Source organism: Macaca thibetana, chromosome 5 (assembly GCF_024542745.1).
Source record: "Macaca thibetana thibetana isolate TM-01 chromosome 5, ASM2454274v1, whole genome shotgun sequence".
NCBI lineage: Eukaryota > Metazoa > Chordata > Mammalia > Primates > Cercopithecidae > Macaca > Macaca thibetana.
Genome location: NC_065582.1, coordinates 180,623,464 through 180,650,808, shown reverse-complemented (window position 1 = coordinate 180,650,808; position 27,345 = coordinate 180,623,464). Strand labels below are relative to the sequence as shown.

At 51.3% G+C, this 27,345-nt stretch overlaps 2 protein-coding genes across 8 annotated transcripts in view; one reads left to right on the top strand and one right to left on the bottom strand.

Moving 5' to 3' along the window:
• Window positions 1–27,345, top strand: part of GRPEL1 (GrpE like 1, mitochondrial) — a 972,139-nt gene that overhangs the window by 325,580 nt on the left and 619,214 nt on the right. The window lies entirely within an intron of this gene.
• Window positions 1–27,345, bottom strand: part of SORCS2 (sortilin related VPS10 domain containing receptor 2) — a 554,540-nt gene that overhangs the window by 47,673 nt on the left and 479,522 nt on the right. For all 3 annotated transcript variants that reach the window (XM_050792078.1, XM_050792079.1, XM_050792080.1), the window contains 4 exons: window positions 25,396–25,485; window positions 16,691–16,870; window positions 10,566–10,712; window positions 3,939–4,041 (listed from right to left, as the gene is read on the bottom strand). In XM_050792078.1, the coding sequence (XP_050648035.1) occupies window positions 3,939–4,041; window positions 10,566–10,712; window positions 16,691–16,870; window positions 25,396–25,485 (520 nt within the window). The remainder of the gene's footprint in view (window positions 1–3,938; window positions 4,042–10,565; window positions 10,713–16,690; window positions 16,871–25,395; window positions 25,486–27,345) is intronic.

Below are 27,345 nucleotides of genomic sequence, written 5' to 3'. Positions count from 1 at the left end.
TGTCTTTGCTTCTCAAATCCATCCCCTTCTATTAATAGTTGGAGCCACGGCCCCACTTTCTGGGTCCCTCTGCAGTCTGATCTCTGCAGGCTGGACCTGAGGATGGTCCCCAGAGACTAGAATGCATCTCCTCGAGCTTGAGACCCCAGTGCGGCACTCCCCTACCTCCACCCTGCACACGCGGTGCCCTCTGCCTCAAGCGTCCTCCTCCCAGTGGGTCGGCTTGGCAGATGCCCATTTGTCCAGCAGGCTCGATCCAAACCCCAGGGCAGAATCGAGTGCCCATACCCTACGTCCCTCTGGACCATCTTGTAGGAACTTGGCATCAGGATGCATCTGGCCCTGTGGTCATCATCCCTTTGCTCCTCTGCTCACCCCTGAGTGACTGAGTCTTAACTCCCTCATTTCCAGCACCCACTGCAGTGCCTGGCATGTGGGCGGGAGTGTCCAGCGTCCCCTTGGATGAGAGGACAGCCTGGCAGAGCACAACTGCCTTGAAGGTTTCCTGTCTTACCCTGTCTCATTCTTACAGTGGAGGTTTTGTCATCTCATTTTGCAGATGAGGAAACAGGCTCAGAGAAGTGCAGTGAAATCTCAGAGTCCTACAGCTGGCAGGTGTAGAGCCTGGGGCTTATCCCTCTTATCTGCCTGGCTCGGGGATGGAATTCAGGAATGAATGACAGGGCGGGCAGGGGAGCGACCCTGTGGAAACAGGTAGCCATCATCCCCAGCCACCTCCAGCAGTGCAGCCACATGGCCTCGGGACCTGTGCCAGGGCAGGCGGCCATGTCAGGCCAGCAGATGTGCAGCCAGCCCACGTGCCTTTTCCTCCTGCGCTCAGCAGATGCTCAGGGCTGGAGAGGAGGATGGAAACAATGGACACATCAATTGACTCACATTGCACAGCTGGCTCCATCTTCCAGGAAAGCCCTGCCCAAGACTGAACAGAAGTGGAATAAAATAGAAGTGTTGCCTCCTGCCCTCGTAGGGACAGTGTGGCGGGGGGCAGGCAGGGAGGGAGGAAGGCTGTGACTGGCTGTGACTGACACCCCCACAGAGCGGGGGGGGGGCTGCTCTCAGTGCTCTGTGTGACTCCTGCACAATTCAGGGATGCACTGAGAGATGTTGGGGGACCGGGATGCTCATTCTGGGCTCTCAGGGCCTTTGAGCGGTGGAAACATTGGAAATTATGCCTTTTGTATTTTGGTCAAGAATTTGGGGTTTCAGCCAATCAAGATAGTGCATTTTAAATACCCTGTCACTGAGAAGCCCAGGAAACCAAGTCCACAGGACTGGGGGCATCTAACGTGGCTGGTGAGCCTGTCTGTGCGTGGAAGCTGATAGGCAGTGAGCGGCTTCACATTGACGCTGACGGGTCGCATTTTCATTGGTCATTGTGGGGGCAGACAGAGGCTGTCCAGATGGGCTGTCACTGCCTAGGACCCCAGGCATATAGAGCACACAGAGGAACTCCAGAAGCTAAAGGGCTTTGTTCACAATCCCCTCTCTTCCCAGCTGCAAAGCCCCAGCCTCCCCAGACAGGCCAGGTCTCTGCCGTCAGACCCAGCCCTGCAGTAGGCTTCACCTCCAGCCACTCCATTCACTCTGGTCTGGTCCTTTGGGGTCCCCATGTTCCCCCTTCCACCCAGAAGGCCATTCCTGCCATCACAACATGGCCACTCATTCACTTGTCCCGTCACTCACTCATTCACAGCCTTGGAGGGCCCACCCTGGGCCAGGCCCCAGTTTGGTGCTGGGATATGGTGAAGGGTCAGATGTGTCCAGCTCAGAGGCTGGGGTTCACATCCATATGGTCCTTAGCTGTTGGCCACATGGCCAACCCCTCTGTGTGGCAGATGGTGCTAGGGGAAATGGAGGGAAGGGGTCCTAGGTTCAGGAAGTGTGAGCTCTGGGCCTGTGCCTCTGCTGTCCAGTGTCTGCAGGAGACGCTGCCTCTCTGACTGTCACAGACCCCATGTGCAAAGTCTTGCCCGGCTCTCCTACACACCAGCTGAGTGACCCCAGACAGGTGACTCTACTTTGTGTTTTGAATGGTTCTTCTAAAGCAAATCAACCTCATTTTATGGTATTATTTGATCAGCATACCAGGATTCTTGGATGTTCTAGTTTAGGGGAAGAGACAGACACAAAAATTATAATTTTGGGTTTTCAAAAAAGTGCTAGTTGTATACTTGTTTTTCTCCCCCCACTTTTTTCAGGGGCCAATAAATATCAACCATGATACAAATCATCCATCCATTTATCCACCTACCCATCTATCCATTTTTCTATCCATTTGTCATTCATTCATCATCCATCTATCCATTCACCCATCATCCATCACCCATCATCCATCTATCATCCACCCATCCACTCATCCATCCACTCACCCATCCACCTATCCACCACCCATCCACCATCATCCATCCATCATGTATCATCCATCCATTCATCTATCCATCCATCCATTCAGCATCTATCCATCATCCATCATCCACCCACCCACCCACCAACATCCATCCATCATGCATCATCCATCTATCAATTCAGCATCTATCCATCATCCACCCACCCACTCATCCATCTATCCCACACCCATCCACCCATCCATCCACCTATCCACCATCATCCATACATTCATCTATCCATCCATCCATTCAGCAACTATCCATCATGCATCATCCATCCATCAATTCAGCATCTATCCATCATCCATCCACCCACTCATCCATCCATCCACACACCAATCCACCCATCCATCCACCTATCCACCACCCATCCACCATCATCCATCCATCATGCATCATCCATCCATTCATCTATCCATCCATCTATTCAGCATCTATCCATCATGCATCATCCATCCATCAATTCAGCATCTATCCATCATCCATCCACCCACTCATCCATCCACACACAAATCCACCCATCCATCCACCTACCCACCACCCATCCACCATCATCCATTCATCATGCATCATCCATCCATTCATCTATCCATCCATCCATTCAGCATCTATCCATCATCCATCATCCATTCACCCACTTGTCCATTCATCCACTCATCCATCTATCCACTCATCCATCCACCCACACACCCATCCATCCACCCACCCACCATCATCCATCCATCATGCATCATCCATCCATCAATTCAGGATCTATCCATCATCCATCCACCCATCCAACCATCCACACACCCATCCACCCACTCATCCATCTATCCACTCATCCATCCACCCACACACCCATCCATCCACCCACCCACCATCATCCATCCATCATGCATCATCCATCCATCAATTCAGGATCTATCCATCATCCATCATCCATCCACCCATCCAACCATCCACACACCCATCCACCCACTTATCCACCTATCCACCACCCATCCACCATCATCCATCCATCATGCATCATTCATCCATTCATCTATCCATCCATCAATTCAGGATCTATCCATCATCCATCATCCACCCACCCACTCATCCATCCATCCACTCATCCATCCACCCACCCACCCATCTACCACCCATCTACCACTCATCTACCATCATCCATCCATCCATCATTGATCCATTCACCTATCCATCCTCCATCCATCCATTCACCATTGTCCATCATCCAGCCAGCCATCATTCATCCAACATCTACCCACCCATCATCTATCACTTCATCTATCCATCCATCCATTGGTCAACTCTTCCATCTGTTCATCTTTCCATTCTGCCGACACATATCATATGCCCACCCTGGGCCATGCACTCACTTCTCAGAATTTGCCATGAGAGCTCAGCTTCCTGGAGATGCAGTGGTACTGCTTCCTAAGGGACATACTATGCCCTCAGGCCCATGACCATCCATTTTGACCCTTGAGATTGGAGGTAATCTTGGGCTGTAACGGCACCTGTCAGCTGCCCGTGATGGAAGCCACCTACCTGCCCCCATGATGAGGCCTGGGGCGGTGTCCTTGGTGTGCACGGTGCCTGATACATAGGGGTTGTCTGCCCAGCGCAGGTGCAGGTGCAGGTGGCAGTCTGGCTGCAAGGAAGAGAAAGGAAGCAACTGTCAACACATGAGTAGGAGCATCCTTAGGAAAACTAGGCCTGATGACAAACCTGCCCCTGTGGCTTTTTGGGAGAGAAGGCTGGGCCAGGAGTGCCTTGGAGGAATGGATGGAGGATGGGAAGTGGGTGTGAGGCTGACCTGTAGGGAAAGGGTGGGAAGGACAAGGGAAGCTTCAGCAGGTCTTGTGCTGACAGCCTGGGAGGTGGAAGCGGGCACAAGTGAGGCACCTGGAAGGATCTGTTGGTTCCCTGGTCTAGATTAGGGACCCCCACAGCATCTAGGTATAGCGAGACACCCAGGAGGATCTGTTGGTTCCCTGGTCTAGATTAGGGACCCCCGCAGCCCCTGGGTGTGGTGCCTCTGCTCACAGATGCAGCTGCTGGGGCTTCTCCCACTGAGGGCTCTTGGGAATGGGTCCCGGCAGGTGGGTTCACCAACACAGTTCCTGTGTGCAGTGCTGGGCTGTGGGATGTGATTCCTGGAGCATGGCCCAAGCTCATATTCATTCACTCACCTATGCAGAACTTTTATTGGGAGCCTCTTATGTGACCACAGTATCCCTGGCATCAGAGGATGTCACCCCATAAGACCCTCCCACTTTGAGATACAGAGGGGTGGGTTAAGTGTGCAAGAGCCCCAGGGAGCTGGCTCTGGAGACCCCATTTCTCCTGATCTCCCTCTGGCAGCCTGAGATACTGGGTCTCAGAGGTCTGGCTGGCCGAGTCCTCCTTGGTGACACAGGTGCACCACCAGAGACCCCACTGAACCGACAGATGCCGAAAGGCTTTGTCGGGGAATGACTCTGGGCTCAGCCTTCCTAATTTCCCCAAGTCAGGGAACTCCACAGGGTGAAGTGAGGCAGGGCAGTCCTCAGGCTGGTCACAGAAAGGGCAGGGCTTGGACTCCTCGTACCTCCTGTAAATGGAGGTGTGGCCTTAGGAAAAATGCTTAGCCTCTCTGTGCCTTTCTTTCTTCTCTGTGAGATGGGACAATAACCTCTGCTTCACAGGATATTGGATTAATATGGCACACCTCTGGGGTCCAGCCCTTCCCCTGGGCAAGGTACTGCCTAATTGTTTACTTATAAGAATGGTAAACATTGTATTTGCCGCCTTACAATTATTTTTTTTTCTGTTAAAAATCTCCAGCTTAGAAATATCCTAGAACTGGGTGCCCAGAGATCCAAATTGTAACTTAAGGGGCAACACTAATTTTCTGGGCAGCCTCGGGGCTCAGTTTCCTCATCTGCAAAATGGAGACAGTGACAGTGAGGCCTGCTGACCCGCTCTGCAGGGCTCATTCCAGAATCCCCTCATCATTGCGGTGTCATATCATCTACTGACATCCACGTCAGAGATAACCTCTCTCTTCATTTCGTGGTAAAATAACACTTTCTTCTGGCCCATGAATTGCTTACGTTTTACACAGGTGACCCTAACTTAAATGTTAAACCGTTCAGGAAATTGGATATTGACTTGGATAAGATGCGACCAGGTGGCGGCTGCAGTCGGCAGATGGGCTTTATTTGTCTCCTCTAGGATTTAACAGATGTACGGGTTGCACTATATGTTGTACGATTCATCCATGAGCAATGCCCGGAGCAGGGAATCTACAGAGCCAGGAATGGACAGGTGGTTGCCAGGGGCTGGAGGCTGATGGGGGATAGGGAGGTGACAGCTAAGGATCAGGGGCTTCTTTTTTGGGTGGTGAAAATGTCCTAAAAGGGACAGTAGTGATGGTGGCCCAACTCTGAATAGACTAAAAGCCACTGAACCTACACTTGAAAGGTGAACTATGTGGGATATGAGATCTCAACAAAGCTGTTAAAAAACAACAAAAAAAAGAGAAAGGTTGCAAATTCGGCTGAAAGGTGCCCCATGTCCACTGCAGAGGCACATCCTGAAGATGACTGAGGGACTGAGACCATTCCCAGGGGAACCCAGGGAGTCCGAGCTGAAGACCACAGGGCCCTGGCAGGAGTCTGGGCACTGTGTCACCCTTGGAGAGCCACCTGAGGGTTCCAGAAACACCTGGATCGAATGGCGACAAATAGGCCCCACTGAACACCTGTGAGATGTTAAGACGTTGCCCGCTGCACTAGATTCTTCCGATTTCTTACAACGGAAAAGCAGGTCTGGCATCTTTCAGTCCTACCCTCCTACCCCTCCCAGATAGCTCAGGAAGGAAGACAGAGGTGGCTTGCTGGGGAAGGAGGCCGCTGTGATCTTGGTAGGCAGCGTTTGGCTTCCGCACTGCAGAAGGCAGCTCTAATCAGGAGAAGGAGCTCAGCAGGGGCGTGGTGCGGGAGTCCCCAGCAGCAGTGTGCCTGGCAGAGGCCGCCCTGGCTCTGCCATGCTTTGATATTCTAGGTTTTCTAGAAGGCCAGAGCTCATGGGCTGGTCTCCATCAACCTCTCCCACTCCCCTGATGAGCTGTGCACATCTGGTCACTTGCTGCATGCACAGTGGGCAGAGTTGAATTAGAGGGTGCTGCTTCACAAACCCTAGCTACCTCTCCCCACCCCTCACCACTAGTGGCCTATCCTGGTTGCCTGGCACTCAGGCCAGAGAAGTGGAACCCTCCTCAGCGTTCCCTGTGGGGTGGCCAGTTACGGCCTGCAGGCCACTGGTGAACACAGGCAGCACTATGAACCCCTTTGCATTCACCTTGGGGCCTGCTGATGGCCAAACAGACGTCTCCCCCAGCTCCTGAGGCGGCTGCAGGCACCGTGCTGGTGTCTGACACACTCACTGCCACCCGAGCCTAGGCCACCAGGTGAAAGGAAGGGCAATGCCAGCAGGCCTGGAGGAGCCCGCCCACAGGGCACCGGGATGCCCTGCACAGGTGGCAGGCCAGTGTGCATCAGGAGCCCCAGAACTAGCCTCGGGTGCATGTCGTCAGAGACGGGGCTTCCTCCAAGGCCACCCAGGACAAGGACAGGAGACCCCCAGGACAGGCTGTGGCCCTGGGAGTCGTGCAGAATGCTGCAGTGTTGACTGAAGTGGGCCTGGGTTCCTGCAGGGCTGGAGGCAGGCCAAGCTGGGGCCTGATGCTGTCCCAGGACTCTCCCTTCTCTGCCTGTTTGGCACATAGGGGCCAGAGGGTGCCCTAAAGAAGTGTCTAGCAAATCATCAAAGACTGCCAGATGGACCAGGACCAGGAGATGCAGCACCAGCCACCTGGATGCCTAGCACTCATCGCAGCCTCATGCCTCAGAAGAGTGACCATGGACTGTGCAGTGAATGAAGTTTTATGCTGAATTCAAGATGCAGCTGGAGTACTCCCAAGCTGGAGTACAAAACCACCTTCCAATGAAGATGGATCATCCTAAAACAGATCTGATCATGCCACTCCTCTGTTAAAGCCATCCCTGCATTTCCCCATTGAGGGAAGGAGGTATCCCCAGATAGGGCACAGGTCAAGTGGCCTGGGCAAAGTTTCGTGACCCAGAGTTAAGAGAAAAACAGAGGGCTGAAAAATCACGCACATGTGTGATCCCAATGACGACTTGGTAATGTGTGTATGAGTGAAAAGATTGTAAAGAACAAAAATACCCAGTTACTATTTTTCTGGATGGTGTGATTCTGGTTATACCTTATTTCCCTTTTTATAACTTTCTGTATCTTCCAAGAATTCTGTAATAATCAGGCATCACTTTTATGAGCACTAAGTCCTCAGGTACAGTTTGCTCATTCATTGAGAGGTTGTGTGGCTGCAGGAGGGATGTCGTCAGGAGGTCCTGTGAGTGGCTCAGGAGGTCCTGTGAGTGGCCCAGTTCGTCCTGCCTCTGCACTTTCACCCTTGGAGATGCCATGACCACACATACAGGATAGCCCAGGCCTTCTGAGCCATGCGGGTGTTTTTTATATATATATCTATAATATTTATTTATTTTTTTGAGACGGAATCTCACTCTGTTGCCCAGGCTGGAGTACAATGGCACGATCTTGGCTCACTGGAACCTCCACCTCCCAGGTTCAAGCGATTCTCCTGCCTCAGCCTTCCAAGTAGCTGGGATCACAGGCATGTGACACCATGCCTGGCTAATTTTTGTATTTTTAGTAGAGACGGGGTTTCACCATGTTGGCCTGGTTGGTCTCAAACTTCCAATCTCAGGTGATCCGCCTGCCTCAGCCTCCCAAAATGCTGGGATTCCAGGTGTGAGCCACCGTGCCCAGCCCGCGAGGCTGTAGTTTGATGTCTGTTGTGCCCCCGTGGGCTCCGTGCACTTGGTTCTACGTTCCCCCGTGCCCAGTCAGGTTCCCACATGCCTGCCTGGGGCTGCATGCTCACCAGTTTGCTCCTATTTCATTGTTTCAAGGCCAAGACATAAATCTCACCGAGGTTATCTCCTCACTAAGCTGCATAATCGCAGACAAGAATCTATTCTTAGCAAAAACTTGCTTTGACAGATTAATATGGCTTAACTTTGCCGATGATGATACAAAAATTAGCCCTTTCACAGCAACTCTGTTCTGGGAAGCATTTTTACAAAGGGCAGGTAATTAATTCTCCACACAGGTCGACAGGTGTTATCAGCAGGAGTGGGGGGCTTAAGCAGAGGCGGACAGCAGGCTTCTGAGAGCTGAGTGTTCCCAAGTCAGAGCTCAAGCCTCAGCTTAGAGCAACGGGCTGCCCTGGGGCCAGAGTCCCGCCCTGGCTCTGGGGTGAGGGCTGTCTGGGAGGAGGAACTGCTCACCTCTTGGTACCATGGCTTCCATGGGCCAACACTGGGGCCGGTGGCGGCAGTGGCTCACCATTCTCTAAGCCCTGCTGTGTGCCAGGTGGAATCCCAGGAAGACAGGGAATGTCTTCTGGTTTGTTGGTTGGTGTGTTCTGAGCCTGCAGAACAGTGCCTGGCACATAGCAAGTGTTCACGCAGATTTGCTGAATATAACCCTGTCAAACAGGTACTTTTGTTCTTTCTATTTTATACATGAGGAAGCTGAGGCAGAGAGATGGGTGGTTTCAGGCGTCCCCAGTGTATAGTGTCTAAGAGATGCTTCTGGGTGACAGTGGGAAACAGAGAAGCAGTATGCCCAGGGAAGGCTCCTCAGTGGAGGGAACATGTGGGCAGGGTTTTCAGGTGTTAGTAGGAGCTTGCTAGACGAGGAAAAGGGAGGGGGCATTCTAGGCCTTGGGGACAGTGTAGAAAGAGGGAGAGCTTGGAAGGGACGAGATTCGCTCTTCCTTGCAGCTTGCTCCATGTCAGGCATAGGCCGGTCTCTGCATTCTTTGATCTCATCCTCACCCCAGTGCCACAGGGATGTTTATCATCTTCCTCCCTTTTCCACGGAGGCTCAGAGTCACTGGTTGATGTAGCCAAGATCACACAGTCAGGGGGCTAAGACAGCAGCTCTGTGCAGCTCCAACACTAGACCCTTGTCCCACCCTGAGTTTCCCAGCACCCAGAAAGGGGCAGGGATGCTGCTGGTGGTGAGCTCCTTGTGGTATGCAAGGAGAGAGGCCCCGGGAGAGGCCAGGTCTCATGGGGGTGTTGGAAGGAGAGTGAGAAGCCTGGTCGGATTCTCTTCACCCATTCAGCCTCTTCCTCCCTTGCATCCACTGGACCCTGGTAGCTGAGTGCTCACCTTAGCTAGGATCAGGGCTCCTTACAGCTCTATCTTTCCTTCCTCACCAGCATGGGCCTGTGCACAACCTGGATCCCTGGTAGCCACAACACAGCTGGCAAGAGTCCCAGCTACTTTGAGAGATCCCTCCCAACTCTAGGCAACCAAGGACTCAGGCAGTCGATACTTCTATTCATGTAGAAAGGTGTCCCTGGGATAGTGGGCCAGCTTTGGGGCTCATGATGTCTGAGCTCTGGCCCAACTCCATCACTTACTGACAGTATGATGGTACACTGCCTTCCATGGCAAATTAGAAGCAAGTGTCTGCTCTCCGGCCCTCATTCCCCTAGGCAGAGTACACTTCCCAGATCCTTGATGTTGACCAGTAAGATTTAGCAGATGTACCAGCAGGCTTGAAATGTACTTGCCTGTTTCTGTTTATCCTCTTGTATTTCTGGTATCACCATGAGAATTAAGCTGATTCCAGGAGAAGGATGCAAGATGTGCAGAGCGGAGACCAGCCTAAATCAGTCAATTCCCTGACATATGAGCAAGCCCAGACAAGATCAGCAGAGCCACCCAGCTGAGCCCAGCCAAGATCAGCAGAGCTGCCCAGCCAAGGTTGGCAAAGCCACTCACCTGAGCCCACCTGTAGATCTGGGAAATAAATGTTGTTGTTTTCGGGTGGCTTATTGCACAGCAATTCTGTGTGAAAAACTGATACACTTCCCTCTCTGACCTCCAATTAACTTTTCTGTAAAACAAGGAGTTTCATTTGACCCTCTCTACCACGCCCAGCAGAAATAGATGGTTCATGTGTCTCAGATGGTCCTTCTCAGACATTACTACCTCTGACCTTTTTGATTACTGAAGCTATATCTAGCATCCACCCCATGGATGGTATGTGATGTGAGCCGAGGTACTTACAGGCTTGCAGTTGGTTGGTTTTCCATTCATGTCCATGCTGGGTGGCCTCAGGTAATCCCAGTCGCGGCCCTTGTTGTAGGTTATAAGTGTCATCACTTTCCCATCAATTTTTTGGTTTGCCAGGAAGACTCCTTTCACCCCTCTGACCTGGGACAAAAATACAAGAAGGACTGTAACCTTACACTGGAGCACTCTGATGACCATGTATCCACTGTGCTCTAGCCCACATGTGGCCTCATTTCACACTCACAATGGCCTGTAGCTGAGGCACATTCTAGAGGTTAGTGAGGTTTAGAGGGACCAGGGATCCAAGACTCCAGCCCAGCTTTAATGGGAAGCTAGTTCGGTCTAGCTCTGAAGCCTGAATGATCTTCATGGTGCTGAGCTGTTCTCCCAGGTCCAGACACCAACCATCAGATGGCAAGTGGGGTTCTGGACCCCTGACCTGCCTGTCCCCAAACTGACCTGTGTCCCTCAAGCTCAATCCCCCCCTCTTGTTTCTTTTTTTTTTTTTTTTTTTTTTTTTTTGAGACGGAGTCTCGCTCCTTGCCTCAGAGGTCCTGATTCAGAGCTCAGATCCCCCCAGTGCCTCTTGTTTCTATTGGACCATGCATCCTGGACCAATAGAATTGCCTCTGGGCTTGCCTCTGGGGACCTCCAGCTCAATCCCCATACAAACATGCCAAGGAATGAAGACAGGAGGGTCCATGCTTCCACTAGAACACGCAGGACAGGGCTCCACTTGCCTTCAGTGCTCAGAGTTAACCTGGTCCCTTTCTCAAGGTTTCCTAAGAGGCCCATGGCAGTGACCCAAACGTCCAAGAGTGGTTACTAAGTTGACCTATAAGAAACGTGCAACTGTCGGCAACTTCACATAGTTCAACCGAATGGTTTGCTCCCAGAGAGGGTCTTTTCCTGCAAGTTCCTTATTTCATGGAGGGTTTTGACTCATATTTATCAAGATCCACTAGTGTGGTATGAAGAGGCAGAAGAACGCCCACCACTTGTCAAGGCCTCCTGTGTTCCAGGCCAGAAACTGTTTCTACACCTGTATATGCAGCCTGCACCATGGGAAACTGAGGCTCAGAGGGGGTGCCACCTGCCCAAAGGCCCATAGCCAAAGATTCTAGTTAGGATAGTAATGGCATACAGTTATTAAGTGCTTCTATGTTACAGGCACTGAGCTTAACACATGTCCTCTCACTGAATTCTCATAACTCCAGCAGGTCCTCAAGGGGAGAAGAACAGCAGCCATGATGATGAAACCAGAGGACTGGGGTCTGAGCTTCCTGCAGCTGCTATAACAGATGGTCACAAACCCAGTGGCTTCAGACAACACACATGTATTCTCCCACAGCTCTGGAGGGCAGAAGCCTAGCATGCGGCCACAGTCAAGTGTCAGTAGAATCACATTCCTTTCTGGAGGCTCCAAAGGAGCATCCCTTTCCTTGTCTTTTCCAGCTTCTAGAGGCACCAGCATTCCTTGGCTAATGGCCCCTTCCTTCGTGTTCAAAGCCAGCAATGCTGCATCTCTCTGACCATGTTTCCACCATCACATCTTCTCTATTTCCTGCCTACTTCTTCCAATGTTAAGGACCCGTGTGCTGACCCTAGGCCCCTCCAGATAACCCAGGTCATCTTCCTGTCTGCTGACGAGCAGCCTTAATTCCATCTGCAACCTCATTCCTCCTCTACCACATAAGGTAACATACATGCATGTTCTGGGGCTCGCGATGTGGCCATCTTTGAGGGGGGCACTATTCTCTCCAGCACAGTCCCTCCTCTGACCCCCAAGGACACACATCAGTCTTCAAGCAAAATACATTCACCCCATCAAGGTTTCCAAAGTTCTCATCTCATTACAGCATTAATTCAAAGTCAAAAGTCTCCCCTAAATATCACCAGATCAAAAGCTCCAAATCTTCTCATCTAAGTCATCTAAACCAGATGTGGGTGAGCTCTGGGTAAAATCCATCTGTGGAGCTGGGAAACTAGCAAACGAGTTGTCTGTTTCAAAGTGCAAGGTTGGGGCAGGCATAGGGTGGTAGCTACAGATCTTTTGCCTCCCACTGATGGCTGTGGCTGGTTTAGGTTACCCTCGGAGTTGGCTCTCAGAGACTCAGGGCTGCCTTCACTGGATGTGGGAGTTGGGGGGCAGGGCAGGCTGTTTTCCTTGGGACCTACCAGGTCTTATCAACACAGACAGGCAGGGTTAGGAGCCAAGTGGATCACACTGTGAGCATCCTCCCAGAATTTCTAGGGAACGTCATACATGTGGCAAATCCATGCACAGAGCATTCAGCTGCCAGTATTATCTGCATAGGATGCTGTGATCTAGGGGGTAGCCTTCCTCTCTGCAGAGGAAGCTTCATCAATGGTCCTGCTGGGCGGACAGTCTCAAAGGCTGGGATGAGCCAGCTCCTTCTTGCCCATGGGGCATCACTCTGTCTCCTGTTCACTCGACTTGATGACTGCAGATGGGGTCCCTGGCCCAGAGTCCAGCTTCTTTGTGAGATGCGGTACCAAGTGCAGGCCCTGCAGAAACCCAGGACTCCATGTCACAGGGGTCTTGAGTTCCCTCCAGACTCTGGGCTTGGTCTGCAGGAGATGAGCTGCCGGGGGCTGGGAGAGGGCAGAGCGTGTGCATGTGTGTGAGCCTGTGTCTGTGTGTGTGAGTGTGAGTGCTGGCTATAGATCGGCTGCAGACAGGTCCGTCTGTGCTAGACTTCGGACCAGCCACACGCCCACCAAATGGCTGCACATCCTCTGCTGTGTGGTCTGGTGCTGAAGGGAGGCCCGGGGAACGCGCCGCAAGTCTTTGTGTCTTACAAGCTCATAGAACCCCGACAAGGCAGGCAGGACGGGGACCCAGGGACATCACTCAGAGGGCTTCTGCCCTGCCCATTGCTTGGTGGAAATGCTTTTCTGCTGTCCTCCGGGCAGGTAAAAGGCTGATTTGCCCATGAAGGTTTTTGTTATTGAGTAATTGCCATTTTATATCCCAGCTGGGTCTCCATGAAAACGCTCAGCAATAAATAACGTGGATCCAGATATAGGCCAAGGCCCCTGGGTGGGTCTGACTGGCGGAGCATTAGCTCAGAATATCAGTGTGTCGCTGCATAACTGTCCATATCACAGCTGTATTCATTCCCGTGTCTGCTGTGAAAAAAAGTCCCACAAGTTGTTTGGCTTCAAACAACAGAAATTCATTCTCTTGGAGGCCAGAGTCCAAAGTCAAGGCGTGGGCAGGGCTGTGCTCCCTCTGCAGACCCCAGGGAAGGATCCTTCCTGCCCCTTCCAGCTCCGCACGTCCAGCCCTCCCTGGCCTGCGGCTGCAGTCTCTGCCTCTGTCCCCACGGGGCCACTCTGGGAGCCTGTGGCTCCTCTCCCGTCTCGGATAAGGACACTTGTGATTGCATTTAGGGCCCCTTGGATAATTTGGGATGATGTCTGCTTGAGTCTTTCACTTCATGATGCTGCAAAAATCTCTTTTTCAAATACGGTCACATTGCAGGGCCTGGGTATTAGGATGTGGGCCACCATTTCCATGCCTATTTCGGGGTCACCATTCAGCCCATTGAGATGCCTGCTGCCAGGGCTCCTTGTGGGTAGGGGACAGGGCTATGTTCCCTAAGTCCTCATTCATAACCCAAGCTCCAGCACAAGAGGAGTCCAGGAAAGATTTGCTGTCTTGCCTCGAACCTAGGTTGTGCCCCGCAGGGGAAGAGATCCCCGCAGCCTTCTGAGGCAGTACCTGGCTGTGTCATCTGCACCAAACATTCTTCCTGGATGTGCTGCTGGGTGCACAACAACCACGACAGCAACAGTACTGGCCATGTGCAGTGAGACTCAGGGGTCAGCCCCCACCCATTAATTATCCCTGATCCCCAGAAAGGGCAAGTGCTGGGCAAACAAAGTGAGTCCTCACTTGGAGCCAGGCGTTTGGATCCTATTGAATGCTCTGCCTATTCAATAGGAATGACAGCCTTAAAACTCACGGCAACCCGGTGAGGAAGGTGCTGCTACCATCCCTGTTGCACATAGGGAAGCACAGAGAGGTTAAGAAACCCACCTACAGCCACAGAGCAAATACATACCAGTTCATGGACCTGACCCCGGGCAGTCAGGCTCCAGAGTTGTGCTTGTAACAACCAACTGTGACCCATGTTTGATGGTTTTCAGAGAAGGGATATCCCTTGGGAGGGCACCCAGGTGGTGGAGAGTGGGTGTCACCTTTGGACCGGGCCACTGCAAACCTCTTCTGGCTCCTTGCTTCCTCCTGCCTTGAGGTTTCTGGGTGTGGCTCTGAGCTCCTTCCGCACCTGGCTAACTCCTGCTCAGCCTCCTCCAGGAAGCACTCCCTGACTTCTGCCCCAGGTGGGCCAACTGCCTCGGTGCTGTGTCTTCAGGCCCCGGCACTCTCAGTCAGAACTACAGCTGGGAGCCGTCTTCCTGCTTCATGAGGGGTGCATGGTGCATGTCATATCCAGCCCTGTCCCAAGGGCAGGGCCCAGAACACGGCATGTGGTGGTGCAGGCATCACAGATGCCTGTGACAGGACGGCCGTGGAGCCTCACCCCACCCTGTTCTTGGCCCCCTTCCCATCCCATCATCACCTACCCACTGCCTTCCAGAGCCACGTTTGTGCTGGACCCAGTCCCCTCCTAGAGGCTCACAGGGCAGGGCCTTTGGGACACTAGGGGTGGGGTTGGGCGCTGCCTGCAGGGGGCTTTGGGCAGTGAGGCTGTATCTGCATCGTCTGCTGTGGAGGTAAACCCTGACAAATGGGTTATCATTGCAAGCAAATGATTCCATTTGTGACTTTCCTGGGGACCACTGTTCTGCTACTTCTGGCAAGGGAGGGATGAATGCTGAGCCTGGTGCCTCCCACTCACAAGCCCATCAATGCCACTGCCTGCCCAGGGTCTACTGGCCACCCACAGGACACTCCCCCAGCCTGCGTCAATGGGCCACTTGGGGGTGTCCCCACAGGCAAGAGGAAGGAGCTTGGAGGTGAACAACTGAGAGGGGTCCCAAGAGGAGGGCACCAGGCTCAGAGCAGACAGGCCTGGGCCAGTCCTGGTTTTCCTGCTTACGTCTAGGTCTGCCTGGGCGGGTCGTTTGCCTTCTCTGAGCCTCAGTTTTCTGACCTGTAAATGGGCCTGGCCGGAGCAGGGCTGCTGCAGGGATCCAGGTGGAAATGGAGCAATAGTGGCGTGATGTACGGGGCATTCTCTGGGGTCAGTGGAGGCTCATGCGAGAGGCCCAGGGGGGACCCGGGAGGGCAGCAAGGAAGGCTCCCATCCGAGCTCGGATGGCAACCCAGCAGGGGAGGCCAGGGATTCGTATGTGGTGAGAGAAGTGACAGGAGGGAGGCTGGAGGGCTGGATTCCAGGGAGACAGAGAGAGCGAGAGCAAGAGAGAGCAAGCGAGAGAGAGAGAGAGAGAGAGAGAGAGAGAAGAAAGGCCAACTTCAGACACAGAGAGGGAGAGGAAGGAGAAGATGAAGGGGCTGGGGTGGGGAGGATCTGGGGGGAGAGAGAGAGAGAGAGGCCAACTTCAGACATAGAGAGGGAGAGGAAGGAGGAGATGAAGGGGCTGGGGTGGGGGGGGAGAGAGAGAGAGAGAGAGAGAGAGAGAGGAAGGCAGACTTCAGACACAGAGAGGGAAAAGGAGGAGGAGATGAAGGGGCTGGGGTAGAGAGAGAGAGAGAGAGAGAGGGAGAGAGAGACGGGGCACTCAGAGAGAAGCACTGCCCTCAGGGGTGACCCCAGCCCAGGACTTCTGATGAGGGCTTGTGAGGGAGTTGGCAGAGAACACTCAGGCTGAACCCAAGTCAGTAAAATGTTATTCCCTCAAAGAATTCCATTCTTCTCATGACAAAAACTTGTACTCGATGATCATTGTACTTCATATTTCCTCAAGAAGGAAATTCTCTTCCTCTAAAAATACCTATATAATAGCCTCTTGGCCTGCAAAGCTTAAAATATTTGGCTGTTTACAGAAGATGTGTGCAGACCCTTAAGACAGCATTAGAGACAGGCAGGAAGGGAGGGAGGAAGAGGAGGTGGGGGAGAGGGCAGGGGGTTGGCGGCAGACCCCGCCCACATCCACGCGGGGCCCACCTCCAGGATGTCGATGAGCACGCTCTCCTCCGCCTGCCGCGAACTGCGCACGTCCTGCAGGACCAGCGCGTAGCGCACGCCGCGCGGGTCCGACTGGTACAGGTTGTAGGTGTCCATCTGGTACCACTCCTGCACCGCCACGAACACCTGACTCTCGTCCGTGCTGATGATCTGCAGATCCTGTGGGGATGTGCGGGGAACGCAGGGTCAGGGCCAGGCTGGGGGCCGCGCGTGGGAGGAAGAAGGCAGCTGCACAGGCCTTGAGGGTGGGGAAGGCCTCGGGCTCTCCTGGAGCCAGTCTGGCCTGGATTTGCCTCCTGGCTCAGCTGCTCTGGGCTCTGTGGCCTTGGACAAGTCTCCTCACCTCCCTGGGCCTCCATTTCCCCATCTCTAATATGGGGATGGCGTCGGGATGCTCTAAGCCGGGTTATGGGAGGGTGGCCTGGGGACACCTCCTCCCGGTCCCACATCAGGCTGTCCATCCATCCATCCAACAGTGGGGAGGTGGAGTTCTTCCTCCATGCACCCCCAGATGGTTGATTCCGGGGGTGAGGGCTGGGGCCCCTCCCTCTCCTGCTATCCACAGGAACAGGTGAGTCTCTGCTCCCTCCTTCATTCAACACACATTTGGGAAGCACCCACTCCATACCAGAAACTTTCCGGCCACTGGATACCTAGAAAGGCCCTGAGTGCAGTGGGGAGCCAGGTGTGGCGCTGTCCTCTGTGACCTGCAGGGAGGCGTCTGTGGGTTCATCCACTAAAGCTTCGTTGTCCAGGGACACTATCCCCACCTGTACACATCCTCCTGGTCCCTCTGTGCCGGTCCCTGCCAGCCCTGAGCCCTGGGGGCACAGTCTGGAAGGGGAGGCAGAGAAGGAGCCCCACCAGGACCCCATAAGGTGGTCTCTGAAGGTGAAAGGGCAGCCAGGGCAAAGTCCCTCGCCTCGGTTTCCATTCGGAAGCAGGTGTGTTGGGCAGCTCTGGAGTGGGCCCAGGGCAGTGGTCTTTGGGTTCAGTCCCAGGTTTTTAAACTCAGAAAGCAGCCAAAACCCAATAGAATAAAAGGGAAAACCAGGAATACCTCAGTTTCTTGTTTTCTTTTCTTGCCCAGCCAGCACCAAATGCGTGTGGGAGGCATGAGTAAAGGGATCTGGACAGGCCCATTTTGAAGCCATAACCAGCTTCCCTCCCACCTCTGTTCCTTTGCCTTCTCTCACTCTGGAACTTTATTGCCCTCTGAGAAGACAGTGCCAAGTTCCAGGGGCAGAAAACAGGTGACAGAGGGGGGCTCGGCTGGCCCCACCTATGGAGTCACCCCTCCCAACTACGGTGTGGCTGTGGCTGGGACGCTTGGGGATGCCTCCCTTCACATGTTCTCATCTAATGGGAGGGCCTAGGGAAGGAGTTTATTTATTTTTTTTCTGAATAATAACAGATCAAATCCCGATTCTGCCTAGTGGAGCTCAGTTTTCAGTGGAGAGTGAGGAAGAAGCTGCCTTAGCAGGTGGCTCAGGGCCGGGCTGGACTCCTGAACGCTGAGGCCTGTTCCCTATGCTCTGCAGCCCCAAGGACTGTGCAGAAAAGGAGAGTGATGCTATTTTGCAGCTACCATGCAGCCCACAGGCAGAGAGGACCCCACAGTGGCAGGAGCTGCAGTCCTGTGTCTATGGACCGAAATTCAACACACAGAAATGACTGGCACCGAGAGACACAGAACCAGGGAAGGATGACAGGGCAAGGTGCCAGGGCCTGGCTGTCCCCACATGTGAAGTGGGACCATAGGTGATGCAGAGCCCACGGAGGCATGCGAAGTGCCCGGAGGCAGCAGGCTTGTGGCTGCTCTGTCCTCCTCACCTCAGCTCCCTGTTCCTCCCCACTCAGGGCCATGGGCCAAAATGCACTCTGTCATCCAGGCATTGGTCATTCTACTGCCCAACTAGGGGAAGGCTTGTCCACCAGCCCGGGCTGTAGCAGGGAATTAGACCGTGCAGTCAGATTGTCGGGTAGCATGTGAGACTCCTGCAGGGGTGGCGGGGGGGACTGCGATTATGGGTGCTTTGAGCTCAGGAGACTTGACGTCAACCATGTCGTCAGGATTCAGTATTTACCGTGACTGCAGCAACTTACAGTGTGCCTCCTATGCCCCTGGGTAAATGTTTACATAACCTGGGTAAATGCATTGGGTAAATGTTTTCCACAATCTAGGAAACAAAGAAAAATGCATGAAGTGACTCGAGGTTATGAGCAGTGCCCCCTAGAGAGACCTGACACCAGTGTGTTCAAATGTTTACGTTTGGGCTTTCTCTCAAGTGTGATGCACATATTTTTTTCATGTGTACTTTATAGTTTGCCCCTTTACGTCACAAACAGAGCATTGTGTCTGCCATTAAAATGATCTATAAACAGCACTTTTAATGACTGCATGATATTCCATTTTGTGGATGGGCCATATTCCACTGAGCTGCTTCCCTACTGGGAAACCATCAGCATTCTCAACATAACTGGGAGATGGTCCTGAACGTTTCTAGACACAGATCTCTTGCTCTCTGGTTATTTCCTTGACATAAACTCCTAAGAAGGGAAATTGCCCCATCGCAACATTTCGAAAGCTCTTGTTACCTGTTGTTAAATTGCTATCCTGAAAGTTTACATTAGTTCCTTCCCCACCAGCAGGAGTAGAGAGCACTTATTTTGTTTTACATATGCCAATATTGAGAACGGTCTTTTAAAAATATTTGCTGATTAGAGATTTATAAATAACAGGCAATTTTTGCTTCCTATTGCGTTTACTGTCTTCTTTGAGAAAAGATAGTAGAGACATTTTGATATTTTTAAACGAAGGATGTGAGACACATTCAAATATACATCTAGTATATATGATTGTACATATTTGTATGGCCTGGAGAAATATGCAGAAGGAAACACCAACCTTGCCAATATTTGTTATTAGGTAGAATTAGGTTTGCTTGTGAGTAACAGAAACAGGAAAAAACTTTCTTTATTAGAGAGCTCTAAGAAGCCACACAGGACAATTCTACTAGCATCTCACTGGCTAGATTTTAGAAGCACTGACCACATGTAGTTGCAAAGGAAGCTGGGAAATGCAGTCTTTTAGCTGGAAAGCAATGTACTAGCCAAAGTCTGCGGTTTGTTGAACTAAGACGAAGGGGCAGAATAGATATGAGAGGAATCCAGGACTTTCAACAATACCTCCTTGAGGAATGAGGAAATGGTCAGGGAAGGGAGGACTGGAGAGGCAAGCAGGTAGAAAGGGTATCTACGCATATACATAGTATTGCTAATTATGTACGTAGTATTGTCTATTATGTTGTATTATAAGGTAAATAAATGTATTCTTCCATTAGTTGTACTGAATGCATTTTAAATAAGTAATTTTGGAAAAGCTTAAAAGCATTTTTAATAGACATGACGGGAAATTTCTCCATAGATGCTTATATAAACTTCATGAAACAGTCTAATGAACCAACACCTTCATCAAATTCTTTTAGCACTTTGAATGTATCAGCTCACTGCTTGCTGAACTCTGGGGTTCCTGATGAGACATCTGTTGATAATCATATTGATTATTGCTTATATGTAACAAGTCATTTTTCTCTTGCTACTTTCAATATTCTCTCTTAAGAGTTTCGATTTTTGGCCAGGCATGGTGGATCATGGCTGTAATCCCAGCACTTTGGGAGGCCAAGGCAGGTAGATCACTTGTGGTCAGGAGTTCTAGACCAGCATAGCCAATATGGTGAAACCCTGTCTCTATTAAAAATATAAAATTAGCTGGGTGTGGTGGCAGACACCTGTAATCCCAATTACTCAGGAGGCTGAGGCAGGATAATTGCTTGAACCCAGAAGGTGGAGGTTGCAGTGAGCTGAGATTGTACCACTGAACTCTACCCTGGGCAACAGAGGGAGATTCTGTCTCAAAAAAAAAAAAAAAAAAAAAAAAAAAAAAGAGTTTCTGTCTTTTGACAATTTGGTTATGTGTCTTGGTGTGGATCTCTTTGTGTTTATCCTTCGTAGAGTTTGAATTTTTAGATATTTATATTCATGTTTTTCATCAATATAAATTGATGGGGGAGTTTTGGGCCATTATTTCTTCAAATAGTCTCTCTGCCCTTATCTCTCTTCTGGTCCTTTTGGGACTCCCACAATCATATGTTGGCCTGCTTGCTGATGTCCAAAAGCTCCCATAGACTGTGTTCACTTTCAATCCTTATTCTTTCTGCTCCTCAGTTTGATGATTTTAATTGTCTTATCTTTAAGTTCTCAGATTCCTTCTTCTGCCTTTCAATTCTGCTTTCAAATCTCTCTAGTATTCTTTTCAATTATTCTTTTTAGCTCCAGAATTTCTTTTGGTTCCTTTTTATTTTTTTCTATCTCTTTATTGCTATTTCCATTTTGTCCATACATCATTTTCTTGTTTTTCCCTATTTTTCCCTTCAGTTCTTTGAGCCTCTGTAAGACACTCATATTAAAGTCTTTGTCTAGTAGATCTGCCATCTGGTCTTTCTCAGGGAAGGTTTCTGTTTATTTTTTTTTCCTTTGAATGAATCATACTTTCCTGTTTCTTTGTATGCCTCGTAACTTTTTTAGGTCAAAAACTGGACAGTTGAGTCTAATGTCCAATTAGATTGGACAATAATATGGTAACTCTGGAAATTAGCTTGTCCCCTTTCCATAGAGCTTGCCATGTTTTGTTCTTATTTTTGATGGTTGTAGGCTATCTCTTTACCAAGGATCAGCCATACATGTAAGCTTAACATTTTCCTAGGCCTTTTCTGAGCCTCTGCTTTTCCCTGGGCATGCCTGGTGATTTTCTAAATTCTCCCATATATACAGTTGCTTTTGAATGTCTGGCTCCCACAAGGGAAAAGGGGGAAAAATAAAAGAGAGTAAAACAGGCTGTGACCCTTTAAATCTCCTGGAAGCTGTTTCAACTCATGGTGGTTGCAACAGTGGCTGCCTGTCTGGGTATCTGCACGTCTGTCATCAGAAGCAGTCAGTAGTCAGAGCACAGATCCTCAGTATTTGGAAGACAAGGTCCTTATAGCACCCCTGCGCCCTCCAGCTCCTTCAAGCTCTGTGCCTGCTGCTCTAGGGATACATGCACATTTACCTGCCATGAGGCTGGAGGAGTGGGGGATGGGAAGCCTCTACCAGGCTAAGAGCTGACATTATCCAAATTGACTTTGATATGCCATCCATGCCTTGCCCTGGAAAATGCAGGCTCTAAAATACACTTGAGAATTCCAAAGCAGTTACACTGGATGGGTTCTGCCAGTGCCACTGCCGTCTAGGTGGGAAGATGGATTCCTGGGGCGTCCTGCTCTGCCATCTTACCTGATGTCACTTCTTTCTTTATTCATATGGTTTAGAAATTTTATTTTACTTTAAATACATTTATGGCAAATACAGGAATATTTCACTTTAAATTTGCTTTTACCCATTGTTATGAATGCCTTTATATAATTGATAGTTATTTGGATTTTTCTTCTCTTTTGTCTGTTTATAGCTTTGGCCTATTGTTTACCTCTGTTAGGGAAACTGAAAAATGATGACAAATAAATAAGCAAAGGATATTGACAAATATAAAAATGGCCCACCCTTTACAGTTTTCATAGACAGGTAAATTAAAACAGCAGGATGGTATCATTTATACCCTTTAACATAGAAGGAAAATAGAAAACAATGGCAAAGCTATGTTGAAGCTGATCTGTTCCAACTTTGTTGGTGACAGCAGCCCAGCTTGCCCAAGCAACTAAGCTACACAAATATTTATATCCTTTGTTCTGAAGTTCTTCTTAGACTTTAACTTGAGAAAATTAAAAAGAAGTACCTGTGGGCACACATAGATTCATTGCAGCACTGTTTATAATGATAAAAAAATGGAAACAACCCAAATCTCCAAGCAACAAGAATCTGGCTTAGCTCAACGAAGTACAGTCTCCTCAATAGAAAGCTTCACAGTCATGTAAAGTAGATATCACACATCATTCAAGAAACAGTCTCATGTGAGACCTTCACAGTCTATAGTGTCCTGTGAAAGCAGACTGGAGACCCAGGACTGCTTGTAATTCAGCTACATAAAAGCCCTTTTGCATATGGCTGAGGAATGCGGGGAGACCAAGAATTGGTGGGGGAGACATCAGGTGGATGGGGTGAGAGGTTTGCAGGTAAGCCCCCTGCTCCAATGTCTATGATTTTCATAATGTTAATTAAGCAATTAAAATATAAAAAGAAAAAAAAAGAGGGGGGTTGAGTCTGTGGGAAGAGGAAATAGGCGAGTTACAAATTCACCATAAAACAACAACATCTGATGACGAAATTCAATTAGCTACTTCTACAAATTGTTGATGGGAAACACTGGGCGGGCTGCTGTCCTGACCTGGGTGGAGAAGAAGCAGGCTGGCTGGCTGGGCAAAGGTCTCAGCTACATGAGATGTGGTCTTGAAGACCCCGGAGGGCCCTGGGGGCCCCGTTCTCCTGACAGCAGCCCAGCTTGCCCACTTCTTGATGAGGAAGTGACCATCATCTTCAACTACTGGTCACTGGATCCTGTGTATGGACCCCTGAGGGAGGACACTGACAGTCACAGCACGTGCCACCTGCCCTGGATGAGTCCCTGGTCTTCCCTTGAAACTTAATGACATGAGGCTGGGTGTGTGTCTGTCACTGCTGTGAGAGCCTCTTGATTCTTTTCAATGACCTCCAATTTCCGTAGAAATGGGGGAAGAAGAAAATCAGGGTAAAATGCACACTGTTAAGGGTCCACAGCAGGAGACACAACCTGGTACTTCCTGCAGATCTCACTGACATCACATCTGCAGGTCTAGGGAGCAGAGGTCCAGGGAGCCATCGCTCAAGGTCACAGAGGTCATAACTTACAGCCATAGGCTCCTGAGAGCACCCTTGGCAGCAGGCTGACTCCTGGCCCAGCCACCCCAGCCTCCAATGCTAGAGGGGAGCAGAGAGGGTCCCTGTATGGGCCTAATTCTGGGCTGTGCACTTTCCTCTCCCCAACACCAGGACAAAGAGCCCAGGACACAGGAGCTTCTAATGCTGTAGCCCTCAAAAGTCAAGGGAAGGCTTCTCAGATGCTGAAAAGGGACAGACACCTAGTGCCTTTGCCTGAAATGAAACCATTAGCTTTTAATTTACATACTCAGCCAAGCCTGGCGTTCATCTATTAAACTCACTCATTTTTTCCCTTTCTTTATTTTCCTTTTTTTTTTTTTTCTTGTTTTTTAAAGAGAAGTTTTTAAAAGCCCTCCTAGACTTTTCCCATTTCTGGCTCAGGAGAGGTCTGAGGGTGCCCAGCGCAGAAGCTCCTGTGGCCAAGCACTTTACAACAAGCCACAGCCTGGGCTTGGGGGGCCCAGAGCCGCTGGCCCCTCCCACTCCACTCTCACTCTCTACCCCAGGGTCTTAGCTCCTGCTCTGCCCTCCTCCCGAATGACTTTCTCCCTTGCTGTCCTCAGAGCTGCCTTAGAGCTTCGGATAAAGAGTCCCTCCCACTCCCAGCCCCAGAGGGGCCTCCATCGCTGCCTGGCCTAAATCAGTCACACACGAGCACGCCCACACACACAAACACGTGAGCATACACACACACACACACGCACATACACACTCATACACACGCCCTCCATCACTCTCTGTCTCTCCCTCCTGTTCCCTTCTTAGCACAAACCACAACCTGCAATTATTTTATGCATTTGTCTGTCTACGGGATCTCCTGCCTGTTCCCTGTCTGCAGAGCCCACGGGAGCGGGAGCCTGGGGCTTCTGATTCACAGCACGGCCTCCTAGCACACATCCTGGTTTATATTTGGTGCTCAGTAAATACATGTGGAGGAAGGGACGGTTCATCTGCTTCTCAGCTATGCATGTGGGACAGAGACCTTCAGAAGGTGTCATCCGAATGTCCTCAGGAGGGAGGTGTGGCATGAGGCTGGGCTGGCTCACCCGGACCTCAGTCTGAGATCTGCCTTTGTTTCTAACTAGCTGTGTGATCTCAGACAGGTTACTGCCTCTCTGAACTTCTATCACCTCCTCTGGTAGGTGGGAATAATATATTAACAGCAGGGAGAGAGGCCCCAAGGCAGGGGCAGGGGCAGAGTTGGGCAGTCCCCAGCTCCCCTGGTCCCCCTTCTGTGCCTTCCGAAGCAAGGGAAAGGCAATAGCATTAACCGAGCACCTACCGTATGCCAGGCAGCATACTAGGTGGCTGGAATGCAGAGGTGAGTACAGCAGAGATCATCTCCACCCCAGCAATGTCAGAGGAGAGCAGGAGATGGACACTGGATGGAGGCGTCCCTGGCACCCTGGGCACCAGCAAGGAGAAGAGTGGGATGGGACCAGAAGACAGACGCCTGGGCTCGCCTGGGGGGCCATTAGCAAGCAATATTTCTTCTGAAATACCACATGTGCAAGAGTTCTGGGGAAAGATGAACCAGGCAGAGGGAAGAAGCTGGCAGAGGCCTAGGATGAAGCTGGGCACAGCTGAGTCTGGAAGGGCTGGGTGGGCTGGAATGGAGCGTGTGAGGGGTGAGTGGCTGGAGGAAGCGTGGCCACACTGTTCTTGTCCATCCTGACCTGGAACCACCAAGCACCTGTGTGTGAGTCCTGTTGCCCCACGAGTCAGGATAGGCTTAGGGCCTGGCACAGGGCCAGGCAGAGTGGGGAGCACCTTACCTTTGGCAATGCATACTTCGGCAGCTTCATCAGGACAAATTCATTGCGGCGATAAGAGACATAGTATTTTGTCCGGTTTGCTGATGTTACCTAACCGGGGGAAGAAACAGAGTTTTGAGAAGCTTGATTCCCTCTCCAGCCAGAGTCTCATGAATAGAAAACTACATATTATATTCAGCAAGTGAAAATGCCCTTTTACTTTGCTTATACCTGTTCTGCTTGAAATGAGCAGACTCCTATTCATCCTTCAAAGCCCCACATTAACACCCCTCCTCTGGGAAGTCGTCCTCTGCTTCCTTCAGTCAGAACTAACTTCTTTCCCCATGCTCTCTCTTTGCCTTGTTTCTCTGCATCCAACTTATGGAACAAGGTGGAAAAAGTTCCGATGGAGACGGAGACAGGCCAAAGATGAGCTCATCACCAAAGGTGACCACTGAACTTCGAGGCATGACAAACAAAGCCGGCACCATCCTGAGTGCTTTTCCCGGGCAGCTCATTTGATCCCATAACAATCAACCCCATTAACTGTGGCCGTGGACGTCTGTTCCCAGAGACAGAAAGGCCCTTCAGGACAGGACTGTGGCAGGTCTCTGATCACAGAGGCCACGGATCCTCACTGCCACGGAACCGGAGGTGCAGCCTCCTGAGCCACCAGCAGCGCCACCTTGTTGGTGGTGAGGTGGGGCTGGAAGGGCTGAGGTTTCTCGCATCCCAGCACAGGCTCCCGGATCCTCTGAGAAGCAGGGTGGTAGGAGGGAGGAAGGGAGAGGGCAGGGGAGGCCGGGGCTGGGGCAGGGAGAGCTTTCCTCTGCAGTTGTTGAGAAAGATGGAAACCAGGGTAGAAACTAGATGGAGCCAGTGGCCCCCCCTTCTCCTGCCCCTCACAAACAATGTCGTGAGCACCAACCCCAGACAAGCTCACTGTGACCTCGTGCAGAATGAGACCACCCCGCGATCGGGTCCGAACACAGACCAGATGTGAATGTTGTTCAAACCTCCAAGATGCCCAGACACCCACCCTGACTGAGATGAGCGAGGGCTGCTGCTTTACAGCCCGGCTCCTGCCTCCCCTGAGGCTCCCGCCCCGCCGAGTCTCCCGCTTCCCCTGAGTCACCCCTCCCTCTAGAGAAGATTGAGACATCCGATCCTAGCAGGACCTCATGTCCTCACATCCCCCAATCCAGAGTCACGCTCGGCTTCCTTGCAGCCCCCACAAATCACTTCCTGCAGCCTACACCTGGCAATCAGGCCCTTCTAACCCCTCGGAGACACTCAGGTTCCTCAGGGCATGTGTTCCCCCTTGCTGCACTGAGTGGCAACCCAGCCTGCTCCTCCATAGGTGAGCTCCGGGGGTCTTAGGCTGCAGGGCTTTATCAGGCCAGCCGATCTAATGTTTTTTTTTTTTTTTTTTGAGACGGAGTCTCGCTGTGTCTCCCAGGCTGGAGTGCAGTGGCGTGATCTCGGCTCACTGCAAGCTCCGCCTCCCGGGTTCACGCCATTCTCCCGCCTCAGCCTCCCAAGTAGCTGGGACTACAGGTGCCCGCCACCACGCCCGGCTAGTTTTTTGTATTTTTAGTAGAGACGGGGTTTCACCATGTTAGCCAGGATAGTCTCGATCTCTCCTGACCTTGTGATCCACCCGCCTCGGCCTCCCAAAGTGCTGGGATTACAGGCTTGAGCCACCGCGCCCGGCCCCGATCTAATGTTTAGAAACCACTCAACATGGGAGATGGTTGCCCAGAGAGCTGGCACTGTCTTTGCTCTAGTACTTAGTGAACATCCGCAGAAATATAATGCTAGGCGCTGGGAAAGCAGGTGGTGGGTTCAGACCTAGAAGCCAGCCTCGGCTTGCCTGAGTTAGGTGTAGGGACAAAAGGAGTAAAGGGTACGGAATGACACAGTGGGGCCTGGGCTGTGACGGAGGAGGACACAGGGCTGGGGGTCCTCAGA